Below are 13,820 nucleotides of genomic sequence, written 5' to 3'. Positions count from 1 at the left end.
ACTGTTGCTGCATAAAAACAAACCCATGTCTATTCCAACAAATCTGGCAACAAAACAAACACATTATTTAAAATTCTTTATTGGAGGAGTGATTTCATCTCATTAAAATGGCCAAAAACAATTTCAGCTTCAATTAAAGTGCTAAACAACAATACTGTTTTATCAGTGTCCTGTGCATAATAATACGGTAAACTGGTTGATCATAGCGGGATTGTGCCATGGAGAGTCTTACATAACAGTGCATAGTGCTATAACCAGTCAACATTCACTAGCAGGTGCCTGACAGAGCCAGAAACTTCAAAACATTCAGCTGGCAGCAGAGAACACTGAGATTTCTCTGGAGTCATGACATCTGCTAGGAGAGTTCACGGTCATTTGTGAATGCATTAAAAGTGAGGTAATTATTAGAACCCCTTTGGGCAGCAGATATTATCATTAAAAAATTCCATAGTTCAAGTTAAAAAATACCTTCCTGAGAACACATGTTCACATTATTCTGTAGAAATAAGACTGAATAGTGCCACTTCTTTCATGGTTGGTGACATTTGGTACGATTGTCTCCTTAAAAGCTAAACTGTGTCAGTGTGTTCGTCTCAGTATTACGCTCTTATTCAGTGTTCATACCAGCAACTGTCACTGCTGCCTACATGAAACTGGAAATATGCTATTAACACTTGGAATGGATGAATCATAACAGCTGACATTTTTAGAGAGTAGTCATCACTGCTGAGGTAACTGTGACACAATCACAGACTTACTAACTCCCTCAAAGGTCCTGGTAATGACACACAAACTAATTACACAAAAAAAGCGAACTACGCACTATAGGGAGGTGACGCACAAAAAACTAAGTGACAAACTATAAACATAATTACATAATTACTCAATATTCTGGAAAATGTTGTGTGTTAGATAAGAGGATGAATATATAAACACTACCAGTCAAAAGTCTGGACATACCTTCTCATTCAATGCTTTTTATTTATTTGTATTATTCTCTACATTATACATTAATATTGAAGATTAACACTTTTTTGTTACAACATAATTCCATATATGTTCCTTTATAGTTCTTCAGTATTAATCTATAATGTCTAAAATAATCCAATAAAAACCACTAAATCAGAAAGTGTCCAAACCTTTGACTGCTTGTGTATATATATCACCATCTTTGTGCATTCTATGGAAAATTGGTCCTCAAAGGTTTAGCCCAGTTAAGCACAAACAATGAAAGGAAGAACAAAACTGTGAAGTGTCTGTGTATTTGTGCAAATGAGAATGTACAGTGGGTACGGAAAGTATTCAGGTGCCTTGAAATTTTTCACTCTGTGTCATTGCAGCCATTTGCCAAAGTCAAAAAGTTCATTTTATTTCTCAGTAATGTACACTCAGCACCCCATCTTAACAGAAAAAAAACAGAAATGTAGAAATTTTTGCAAATTTATTAAAAAAGAAAAACTGAAATATCACATGGTCAGAAGTATTCAGACCCTGTGCTCAGTATTGAGTAGAAGCACCCTTTTCAGCTAGTACAGCCATGAGTCTTCTTGGGAATGACGCAACAAGTTTTTCACACCTGGATTTGGGGATCCTCTGCCATTCTTCCTTGCAGATCCTCTCCAGTTCTGTCAGGTTGGATGGTGAACGTTGGTGGACAGACATTTTGAGGTCTCTCCAGAGATGCTCAATTGGGTTTAGGTCAGGGCTCTGGCTGGGCCAGTCAAGAACGGTCACAGAGTTGTTCTGAAGCCACTCCTTTGTTATTTTAGCTGTGTGCTTAGGATCATTGTCCTGTTGAAAGTTGAACCTTCGGCCCAGTCTGAGGTCCTGAGCACTCTGGAAGAGGTTTTCCTCCAGGATATCTCTGTACTTGGCCGTATTCATCCTTCCTTGAATTGCAACCAGTCTTCCTGTCCCTGCAGCTGAAACCCCCCCCCCCACAACATGATGCTCCCACCATGTTTCACTGTAGGGATTGTATTGGGCAGGTGATGAGCAGTGCCTGGTTTTCTCCACACATACCGCTTAGAATTAACACCAAAAAGTTCAATCTTGGGCTCATCAGACCAGAGAATCTTATTTCTCATAGTCTGGGAGTCCTTCATGTGTTTTTTGGAAAACTCTATGCGGGCTTTCATGTGTCTTGCACTGAGGAGAGGCTTCCGTCGGGCCACTCTGTCATAAAGCCCCGACTGGTGGAGGGCTGCAGTGATAGTTGACTTTGTGGAACTTTCTTCTATCTCCTGACTGCATCTCTGGAGCTCAGCCACAGTGATCTTTGGGTTCTTCTTTACCTCTCTCACCAAGGCTCTTCTCTCACCATTGCTCAGTTTGGCTGGACGGCCAGGTCTAGGAAGAGTTGTGGTCGTCCCAAACTTCTTCCATTTGAGGATTATGGAGGCCACTGTGCTCTTAGGAACCTTGAGTGCTGCAGAAATTCTTTTGTAACCTTGGCCAGATCTGTGCCTTGCCACAATTCTGTCTCTGAGCTCCTTGGGCAGTTCCTTCACCTCATGATTCTCATTTGCTCTGACATGCACTGTGAGCTGTAAGGTCTTATATAGATAGGTGTGTGCCTTTCCTAATCAAGTCCAATCAGTTTAATTAAACACAGCTGGACTCCACTAAAGAAGCACAACCATCTCGAGGAGGATCAGAAGAAATTAACAGGATGTGAGTTAAATATGAATGTCACTGCAAAGGGTCTGAATACTTCTGACCATGTGATATTTCAGTTTTTCTTTTTTAATAAATTTGCAAAAATTTCTACATTTCTGTTTTTTTTCTGTCAAGATGGGGTGCTGAGTGTACATTAATGAGAAATAAAATGAACTTTTTTGATTTTGGCAAATGGCTGCAATGACACAGAGTGAAAAATTTAAAGGGGTCTGAATACTTTCTGTACCCACTGTATGTTTGCCCCAGAAAGTCTTCTGGATGCAAACACAGTCTCTGGGATCGTGGTGGCTCAGAAGTGGGCAGGAAGATGTGCTGAGAACTGTGGGTATAGTGCAGTCTTCTACTGGACCTTGGTGACGGCCTCGTGGATGGACTCAGCCACGTAATCGATGTTCTTGGTGGTCAAGCCACACATGTTGATGCGACCACTGGCCATTAAGTAGATGTGCTTCTCCTTCACCATATATTCTACTTGTTTGGCTGCGTTAAATACAGAAGAAAAAGATTTTTTACTGATTGATGTGCTATTTTATATTTTTCAAACATGTATATTTGTAAGAAAAAGGCATACTGAGTAGTATCATGATCACATGCTTAATTAGTACCAAAAAATGTGTACCTTCACTGAAATTTGTAGTACTGTATTTTTATTTTTTGTAGAATTGCAGCAACTTGCAATGTAAAATTGGTTAGCTTTGATAGGAAAGTGTGTTTGACGGTTTCACTGATTCGTATATGTATGTCTGGGGGAAGCATTTTCTATCTGTAAATGATTTCTCTACTCACGGTTGAGGCCTGTGAAGCTAAACATGCCAATCTGGTCTGTGATGTGCTCCCAGGTCCCTGGTGTCCCCAGAGATTGCAACTTTGCTTTGAGCTGAGCCCTCATCAGCAGGACCCTGTCAGCCATGGTCTTCACATTGTCCTTCCTAGAGTCAAAGAAACAAAAACGAATAACTTTCTATCAGACAAATGCTTTTGTGATTATCATGCCTCGTGCTATATCGTGCATTTCTATGAGGATGCTGACCATTCAGAAAAGAGCTCAGGTGTGTTAAGAGTGATGGCAACGATGCGAGCTCCCTGAGACGGCGGGTTGGACCAGGTGGTTCTGACGATCTTCTCCATCTGGGAGAGAATTCTCTTCAAGTTGTCTGCGTCACGAGCCACAACTGTCAGGTTGCCCACACGCTCGTCTGATGGGACAAACACGTCACATAAATACTACAGCTACTCACTTGTAGGTGACGACATTATTCTATCTACATGTACTAATGCTGACTTTCAAATGAGGTTATTGTGTGCTGCTGTTCTGATACACAGCTCCTCCCTGTGGAGAATCTGCACCTTGCTGAATGTCAATTTTGAGGCACAACCTTAAATCATTACTAGTCTTGTTTTTTTCCCCTTTCATGATAACTGAGTTTTTGATATATGCCATGAAGATGACAATAAGGCAGGCGAACATTAAGATAATTCCTTTTGAACATTTTAATCTCTTCATGAGTCTTAAGGTCACTCACTGTAGAGGCCGAAGTTCTTGGAGAATGACTGGGCACAGAACATTTCAAAGCCCATGGAGACAAAGTAGCGGACGGCCCAGGCGTCTTTTTCCAAACTGCCTGAGGCGAATCCCTGATAGGCCGAGTCAAAAAACACAAACAGCTTCCTCCTCTGGAAAAGAACAAGATAAAAGATCAAACAACCATCATACTGTGATCTACACTGTGTATGCAAACCCATGTCCTTTTGAAACTGACACCTCTGTTAGCAGGGACAGATCTGACAGCAGTACAGACAATATGTGCTCATGTTGTGCATGAGCAGTATATTACCATCATAACTTCAGCAATTTGCTTCCACTGCTCCTGGGTGGGATCTGTACCAGTTGGATTATGGGCACAAGCATGCAGGACAAAGATTGAGCGCTCTGGACAACTCTGTGGGAAACATAAAGAAGATGTGGCATCAACAGCTGAAACTAACTGATGACCAAAATTAAGTAGCACCAGAGTCTTAATCACAGTCCTCTTACTTCCAAGTCACCAAGGAAACCAGCTAAATCGAGGCCTCTCTTTTCTCCGTCCCAGTACTTGTATGGACGGACATCCTCAAAGCCAGCGTTGCTGAATACGGCATTGTGATTCTCTGAAACAAACAGTAACAAAAACTCATTGTTCCTGAGTTTCCTCTAGATACAAGTGTGAATATTACTGTAAAAGAACATTCAAACTGATAAAAAATAAATAAAAATCATGGATAAGGTGTGACAGTTTATTGACATCATGAGTCTAAAGTCTGCAGAAAACGTACTGAACTTGCTGTCAAGAGTTTAAAGATCAAAGTTCTTGAATGAAGACCTTGTCTAGAAGAGGTGTGTTAACTTCTACTCTGTGCTACTCCTTAGTTTGTTTGTGTGTATGTGTTTGTGTTGCTATACCCCAGGTAGGTGCAGACACATAAACGGGGGTTTTGGTGTTGTTGTCTCCATTGTAGAATCGCCGTAGAAACTCAGCACCCATCTTCAAAGCTCCTGTGCCACCCAGACACTGGACTGCTCCCACCTGACAGAAACACACAATCAGTTTGAAAGGAAATAGAGCAGAAACTCAAACATACCGTGACATTTTACTGCACAAACCCTGTTCTCCTGGATGGCGGGGCTGTTGTCTCCCAGTGCAATCTTGGAGGCCGAGGATCTGAACTCGGGCAGGCCCAGGATGGGCAGGTACTCGTGGTTTAGCCTGTCATCATGCACAATGATCTTCTCCACCTTCTTCACCACTGGCAAAACCCAGGGCTGGCCCTCATCTGTCCGATAGGCTGCATGGAACAATTTAATTAACGAAAAAAGGAGTAAAAGTAATATCAATTGCCACAGAACTTTAGATATCAAAAATACAATTTTAGTGAGAATCCCACTATTATCAGCAGCCTCTAAGTGGAGCCTTAAGTCTGCAGCTTTGAAAATATGTGACTTTACAAAGTATTATCATTAGGCTAGTTCTGTCTTTAGATCATAATATTATTTCCGTTTCAATTTTGACTTTGTTCAGATAACATGAATGTGACACTGACCCTGGAAAGGTCACCTTGCAACAGACATGTACTTTCATCTGTTGTGTGCTTTAGCCCGCTGAACTCTGTGTCACTAGCTGATAACAAGCAACCTAACCCCAGTGTCAGCAGCACACAGATCATTGTAGGACGTTTAATATACGAGGCACTAAACACTGCCTACATTTCCCATCTGCCAAGTAACTTTCAACCATTTGCAGTGCTGATTCTTGCACACAGAAGGGGATTATGAGGCCTCAGCCTGTCGTTCTAATCACAACAGAGCTCTGCAATGTATCTCACACTGTGCTGTTGCAACGTAAGCAACGAGAATTATCATTTGCAACACGATTAACATGGAAAACGGATGCACTTAGGACTGAAATGTGCCTTTTGCTTGCTTTAGGAGAGAAGCAGGACCAGGCCATACATATTTAAAGTCCTGCAAGCAGCAGGTTCTTGTGTAACAAGGGGACAGTAATCCAATCGACTCCCTAGTTCAGAGAGTGAGAGCTTCAGAATAGCAGCAAGGGGGGAGAAAGGGAGGAAACTCCAGTGGACAGATAGGATTCAGCTCTTTGTGTCACAGCATTACATAACTCAGATAAATTATCAGCACAGCTGCAATCAGTAGCTGAAGACTGAAGAGCAAACATGGCTAGATAACTGATCCGTTGTATTTCTGTTATTCTTGTCCTCACTATATCCATGTCAGGAGGAAATTAGTGGTATATAAAAAACACTTTATGCTCTGTAATGTTACAAACTACTATTTTGAGAGACAATTTATGCTGTCAGAGCTGTCAGAGTGAACGTTAGCTGCTACCAGAACAGGTGTCACTATGTGAATGTCATGACAACACAACATTTTAAAGCTCCTAGCAAAATAAATATCTGGGTATCACTATAAAAAAAACACGGAAATGGGCACAGAAGAAATTCCTGAACAGACCAGGGCTATATGGGTTCCTAACTTAGGTCTAAAACAGGCTGCGGCTATACATAATTTACCTAGCTAGCTTCACTATTTAGTTCAGTTAGCTAGCACTAGCTCGCACCGGCTGGTTGCTCCTGGATACCGTTACCATGGCTAACGATGTGAGACAACTTACCTCCAACTCCGAGGTTCACCTTCTTGGGAAACTGGTCGTTGGTGAAGTCTTGAGTCAGCTTGAAGACAGCAACAGGAGCTGCTTGAGGGACCTCAGAAAACACCGACATAGCTGCTGTTCTGCTTCTTCCTGCGGCTGCAACAAGCGACGAGCGGTTACCGGAGCAGCGAGCTAACGGGACGGAGGAGGACTTTCACCTTCAACTTGGATTTGGGACTGTGAAGTGGGCGTGAGTGGGTTCACCAATAGAAAACCAGCTTGTTAGACGTAACAACCGAGCCAATCTGAACGCAAGGTCAAAGTTAGAGAAAACACAGGCACAGAGGTCCCTGACCAATCAATGCATCTGCTGCATGACTGACAGATCCCACAACAAATGACCTGGAGGCTGGTTCAAGGAGCTGACTGCAATAAAGGATGTCACCACAAGATGGAGCCACAACCTTGGTGATCTGGAGCTTCCCAGCAGGCACTGATAGGAGAATTGGTGACATTAATTTGTTCTGCCTATTTTTTACAGATAACAACACACAACAAAGCTAAAAGACTCACAGATATGAAAGGTATGCCATCCACAAAAGGGCATGGTCTGTTTCAGAAGCTGAGGCCATAAAGCACATCGTAAAAATCTCGATTTCAGCCCTATGTAAACAGCTATTAAGCTTGGGCTCCACACTGTTTGAGTGAGTGCATGTGAGGCTGTGTAGACGAATATGTGCAAGCATCTTCATCTGTTCCGTCCTGAGGGCCTGGGCTGAGCTGTGGTGTAAACACACTGGCTCCTCTGTGCTCTCCACACAGCTGTCTGCACCAGCTCAAGTGCTTGATAAATGAAGGACACTCCCGCCTGCTCTTCCCGACCAGCAGCAGGCCTCTGTTGGTTCACAGGCCTCAGTGTTGGCTCGTAAATTAGGGGCAGCTGCATACCGAGTTTGTGTAGTTAAACCCATTGATGGTGGAATACATTAAGAGATTGTCAACTTCTGACAAGGGATGTTTTATGAAGTCATATAGTATGCAACTAATGCAGGGATTTTTCCACTGCATAGAGGTTTTAGGCACTCCCCAAAGGAAAATCACCAGCTCAGGATGATAAGAATTGAGAATTTTATTGAGAATATTATATTTCTGGGCAGTTTTGTTTATTGGGTTGACACTGACTTCCGCATGACAGACGTTTTGTTTACGAAAAGGTCAGAAATAACAGAAAAATGCAGATTCTTGTCAAATAAAGTAACAGATTCAATGCTTTTATTGTGCGCAGACCGATCGTGCTCACTGTCGTGTGCAGTCACGCCTCAAAGGCCTGTTCTGAGCCAGGAAAAACCCTGTAATGGCTTTCAGGCTTTTGGCGGAATTAACTAGGTATATTTATTCAGTACTGAGGTGCTTGGATGTTTTCATGCTGCTTTACACTTCTACTCTAGCAGGTTTTGAAAAAATGTTTTAAAAAGTTGCACAATTTACCCCGCCCTTTTGTTTTTACTGTATTTATCTGACAGCTGCAGTTGCTATAGCTGAAGTTACTGGCTATGTACTAATCCTGTAACAGTATTCTAATATAATCAGGCAAGTCATGTTTTTGAAAATTAACACACTAGCACATACAGAGTTTTGCATTAGCAGTAAGCACTATATTCTATATTATAAATGTCATAATCTTAATAACAATGGAAATTTTACAAATGTCAAGTGCTGAATGTCTGTGTAGATTCTCAGGAATACAGGTCGTGGTAATCGTAGGAGCGTCAGTAAAAATCAGCTGGACTTTTTATTAGAGTGAATTCTGTGCAATGTCAATGTGCAATGTATTTTTCAGGAGAGTCCATTCTGGAAGCAAAGAAATGGATGCTCTCTTTTGAGGGCAAAGAATTAAATATGGACTTACAGTTCACAGATTCTAAGAGCTGAAAATACAACTTCAAATTAATGCTAATGCTGCTCCATATCTGCTGGATGTGTGAATAGTCACTGTTTTATCTTGGTTTAAGGTCATAATACACTAATATTATCTTTATATCTTGTTCTTTTCCTCTAAATGTCCAATACAATTCTTCAAATTCAGAGATTACAGTTAAAGAATTGCTAAGTAAAATCTTTTTGAGAGCTCTATAGCTTAGCAATATGCTTTTAAATAGGAAACTATTTTCAGGTCTTGAAAGAGACAGATAAAGCGTCATCCTCCATTAAATTTTGTAAATGCTAAGCTGTTTGTAAACTGACCTTGACCGTGATGCTCTGAAGCTTTATTGCAGATAATAAGAGATTTGATTGTCCACTGGTTTGAAATTTCATTGCAAGCTGCAATGAAACTTTGTTGGATCTTCCAAAAGAAAAAAAAAGTTTAACAAACAACAAACAGCTGTATAAAACAAGTATTAAAATACATATCTATATACACACACACACGTAAACAGAAACAAGTATTCTCCGTCATGAATTAAAGAAAAAGTTAAAACAACATAACAAGCAGTGCTTGAGGATAAATATCAGTATTAAACCCAAAAGGTTCTATCTATCTGCGATCTATCATCTACAATGAAGCTATAATAAAGCGTCAATTAAACCACGTGAATCCCTTGCAAACTATGCTTAACAAAATGGTACAATTAATCCTAATGTTGGTCATCAGAGAACACACAGTAACTTTTTTCCACTCCTGCTTGGACCTACATGTTACTAACTTTCCTGGTCCCACCCCCACTCATCTGCTCGCTTCATGCTGACAGTAGATGTTTTCATTCTTTCCGACCAGGTGAGGGTATCTCGTATGTTAGCTATCACTGTCAGCCCTGCAATTATGGGATTTGAGCTCCCAGAACAAGGCTCGGGGGCCTAGGGCAGGGTTTGGTGTGCAGGTACTGAGGAGGCCCCAGGGCCACGGTCTGCGCTGTGATGTGAAGTGTGAGTCAGAGCACGGAGTGACAGCAGTAGCCTCTGGTAAGACAGTACCCACAGGGCGAGTGTGTCACCTCCAGATCAATGAGCTACTCAGCTGAACATTCACAGGCACCTACCTCCCGTGCGTTACCTTGACATTGAAATGTGGAACATTTATTTTGGCATCCAGCAGCGTAATACAAATATGACAAAAGGAAAAGATCAGTGCAAACAGGGGGTTTTCTTTTCTGCTTTCACTGTGCATGCAGGTCGTCGTTGCTGCTGCAGGAGACTGACACGAACGCACACAAAGGCGCACATTCAGGCACAAGACAGTCACATTCCAGCTGTGGTATCACTGCAACACAAACAGCAGCGTGTGCACACACACACACACACTGCTGCACATTCCAAGGGGGACGTTGCAGCGTTGCTCACATGCTGCTGTGGCCTCTGTGTCTCTGGGTCACAGAGCTGCGCTGAGTGACCACCTTTTTAGCTTCCCGCCTTGTTTGTTTTCCAAAGACAGTGTCATCAATTCTACGACAAGGCACTAGACACAGCAACAACAAAGAGCGCGGGACCTCCCTGTGTACTCCAGTGACTGATGGATCACGCACGCAGTAATACACAACAACGATGTGCGCATTCCTACGAAGCATTTGCGCGTACGTCTGTGCAAGTTGCGTGTGCAAATTTCTTTGTGTGCTCCATTTCATATCATATCACAACATGAAATCTGTTGTTTGGACAGGCAAGCAAACCCTTTGCTCACTATAAATATCTGACAAAAGATCGAGAATATACTGAACGCACCACTGAAATTCAAGTATTATTATGCGCAGGAGTCAAAAATAATCACTGGAGAGTGTATTTATGTTAGGTGTAAATTTAATTTAACACAGGAAAATGCAATTTCTCACACATCCAATGAGGGATGCATTACTGGATTTTTATGTTTCACATGTTCAGATGCATGAATGTCACAGCAAAACATGTACATCTAAAAAAATGGAGGCATAAAGTAAACTTTAACTAACTGGGACTAAGACTATCACTATCTGAACAGATCAGATACCATCACTACATGTGCCGCTCAAACAAAATAAAGAAATACTTGAGCACCGTAGGAAATATGTGGATAGGAAGATGGATATCACTGTCATGCCTGCACAGTAGACAGAGAAGTGCGAAAGGTAACAAAATCCACCCAACCACCACCTCTAAGGCTCACTTCGCTGACACTTTATATTATGTATGTTTTATTCATTTAAAAACCAAAGTGGAAGGACAAGTTACAATTTGAGAATAGTGAGGTTAGGAGGTGCTACTATACAGATTTGGTTACATTAGGACAGGGCCAGGTTTATTGTTTCCTACTGTGTTTAGCCTATGAGCTCAGCTAAGCTAAATGGCTGCTGGCTGTGCAGCTACACATGACTTTTATCATGGAAAAGCTGATGAATATATTCCCCAAAAACTGTGAATAATTCATTTAAATAGTTATATGACCCATTTCTTAAACAAATATACAGTAAAAGTGAAATAAAATTGTCATAGGTGTATTTATAAATAGGTATTGTTCACATTTTGGATGTAAGATTTGACTCTGCTAATATGCTGCTCGCTCTCAGTTTTTCACCGATGTGGCCTTCACATCGTTAGACTGGGTGGAACCTCAAACACAAGGTCTGCACTGCGCTGTTCTGATTGATTGATGTTGTCTTTCAGCCAACTCAGGCTCTCCAGCTTCATACAAATATGCATGCTAAGGCACAAAGACAGGAAGTGGAAGACTCATGTCTGAAATTTTCACCCTGACAGCCTATTTTTTCGTCAGCATAAAGTGAACGGACACATAATAACAAGTGACAACAGACCTGACTTTGCCTGTCATGATTTTTAAATGTGCTTCTTTCTCTTATATACAGAAAGGTCAGGGTTCAGGGTCTGCTACAGAGCAGAGACTATTTACATACTGCCGGTCAAGAGCTTCAGAAAGTCCCAGTTTTTCTGTTTTTTATTAAAATGCAAGTGCGGAAGTTTAAGTCCAATGAATAGCTTGAAATGGTAAAAATAAGTGATGATCTGCCAGAGGTTTTTAAGAAACCCAAAACTGAAAAATAATGTACATTTCAGAATTATACAAAAAGTCCTTTATTAGGGAACATGAAATTGATTAACAACTTAAGGCAGTTCTGCAGCAATAGAGGTTGATCAAGCCTGGAAAGTTGCTGCTACCAAATTCTACAGATGTCCCAACTTTTCTTGATTACTTACAACCCCCTCTGTCTGAATAAAAGTAGTGTTGGAAACCACCATGGTACCATACCCTCAAGAGCATTATTTGAACAGCATTGTACTGCAAAAATTAGTGTTACTATAAAAATGGTGAGGAAAAGGCAGTTAACAATAGAAGACAGACAGACCATCATAACACTTAAAAATGTAGGTCTTTCCTACAGAGAAATTGTAAAAACAGCCAAGGTGTCCGTACAGTTTTCTTCACCATTAAAAGGCACTCAGAAAGTGGAGGAAACTCTGACAGGAAAAGGTCTGGAAGACCCAAAGCTACAACAGAATCAGAAGACAAATTTCTGAGAGTCAACAGCTTTGTGATAGGCGGCTCACAGGACAACAGCTTTAAGCACAACTTAATAGAGGTTCTAGTAAGAAGTCTCAGTTTCAAATGTGAAGAGAAGACTTGGAGTTGCAGGTTTGACAGGTCGAGTAGCAGAAAGAAAGCCATTGCTAAGATGTCAGAAAAAGAAAAAGAGGCTTGACTGGGCCATGAAACACCAACAATGGACTACTGAAGACTGGAAGAAGATATTATGAACTGATGAATCAAAATTAGAAATCTCAGGTTCATCACGCAGGATTTTGTATGATGTCGAGTAGGAGAAAGGATGGTTCCTCAGTGTGTGACATCAGCTGTCAAACATGGAGGAGGAAGTGTGATGGTCTGGGGCTGTTTTGCTGAATTCAGGCTCGGTGACTTGTACATACCTCTGCTATGTTCCTAGTTGGTCAGAGGTTCATCCTACAACAAGATAATGACTAAAAGCACAAGTCCAAGCTATGCCAGAACTACCATAGGAAAAAAGAACAAGATGGTAAGCTTGAAAACATGGAGTGGAGAGTGGAGCTGGTTTGGGATAAACTAGAGAGAAGAGTGAAAGCGAAGCAACCTATAAGAACCACACATTTATGGGAACTTCTGCAACAGAGTTGGGAAGAACTTTCTGAAGAATATTTGATTTCTATTGTAGAAAGAATGCCACAAGTATGTTCAGCTGTTATATTTGTCAAAGGTGGTAGTTTGAGGAGTCAAAAGCATAGAATACATTTTGGTTTCTAAATTGATTTTTTTTTTTTTTTTACTTCATTTGTTTATTAGTCCTATGCTTTCATTTCAGAGTTCAATGACACATTAACATGCATAATTTCCAATTTAAAAAAATGGAAAAATTGGGGTGTTCTAAAACTTTTGACCGGTACTGTGTGTATATATGAGAATGGATTTCTGCCAACACTTGGGGTTACAAATAGGCATTGTTATCAATAGCAGTACATGATGCTGTAACTGCATTGCCTGCTTCATATAATTATTATTTACAAAATTTGAACTATATTCTTAACTAGTCAGATAGTTTCCCAAACAATTTGTCACTTTGATCGAGATACCACCATGGTTGTTGGACAGCCAGTAGCATTTTCTCTCAAGGATGTTTACCTCTGGAGGCTAGGATGCATGCATACTTTTACTTTATGGTAACATTGTTTTTCCCAAAGGAGCTATTACTGCTTCAGCAAGTTAGAGTTCATCCAGTTGCAAGCTGAACTTGATTCAACCTTTCGATATTTTTTACTATTTTTTTTTTCGTTCAGCTGCTCTGGCCAAGTAGGACAGAGCATACAAGCAGCTAGAGGCCCACACATCCTATTCAATGCCTTTATCTACATGGCCTGTGCAGCCGTGGAGAGGATAAGCATATTTAGATTGCATGTTTCCTCCCAAACTACATTCCCAACACCGTAGATCACAGATATTACAGCCCTTACATCCCCCCTGTTAACGCTCATATATAC

General features: G+C 41.0%; 1 protein-coding gene across 1 annotated transcript; it reads right to left on the bottom strand.

Moving 5' to 3' along the window:
- Positions 1-63: 63 nt before the first annotated feature.
- Positions 64-7,102, bottom strand: got1 (glutamic-oxaloacetic transaminase 1, soluble). Its single transcript, XM_022197029.2, has 9 exons — positions 6,849-7,102; positions 5,321-5,502; positions 5,120-5,243; positions 4,715-4,827; positions 4,515-4,619; positions 4,203-4,353; positions 3,710-3,875; positions 3,466-3,608; positions 64-3,159 (listed from the first exon to the last, which is right to left on the bottom strand). The coding sequence occupies exons 1-9, from the start codon at positions 6,955-6,957 to the stop codon at positions 3,020-3,022; spliced, it is 1,233 nt and encodes a 410-aa protein (XP_022052721.1). The 5' UTR covers positions 6,958-7,102; the 3' UTR covers positions 64-3,019.
- Between the last annotated feature and the right edge of the window lie 6,718 nt (positions 7,103-13,820).

This window comes from Acanthochromis polyacanthus, chromosome 15, assembly GCF_021347895.1.
Source record: "Acanthochromis polyacanthus isolate Apoly-LR-REF ecotype Palm Island chromosome 15, KAUST_Apoly_ChrSc, whole genome shotgun sequence".
NCBI lineage: Eukaryota > Metazoa > Chordata > Actinopteri > Pomacentridae > Acanthochromis > Acanthochromis polyacanthus.
Note: the sequence above shows the minus strand (reverse complement) of the source record. Positions and strands in the feature narration are given on the sequence as shown.

Excerpts from the sequence above, each read along its gene's own strand:
- got1 (XM_022197029.2), bottom strand. The coding sequence starts at position 6,957 with ATGTCGGTGTTTTCTGAGGTCCCTCAAGCAGCTCCTGTTGCTGTCTTC. Across the intron at positions 5,244-5,320 it reads CCGCCATCCAGGAGAACAGG|GTGGGAGCAGTCCAGTGTCT; the intron begins GTTTGTGCAGTA and ends TGTTTCTGTCAG. Across the intron at positions 3,609-3,709 it reads CCTGAGCTCTTTTCTGAATG|GAAGGACAATGTGAAGACCA; the intron begins GTCAGCATCCTC and ends CTTTGACTCTAG.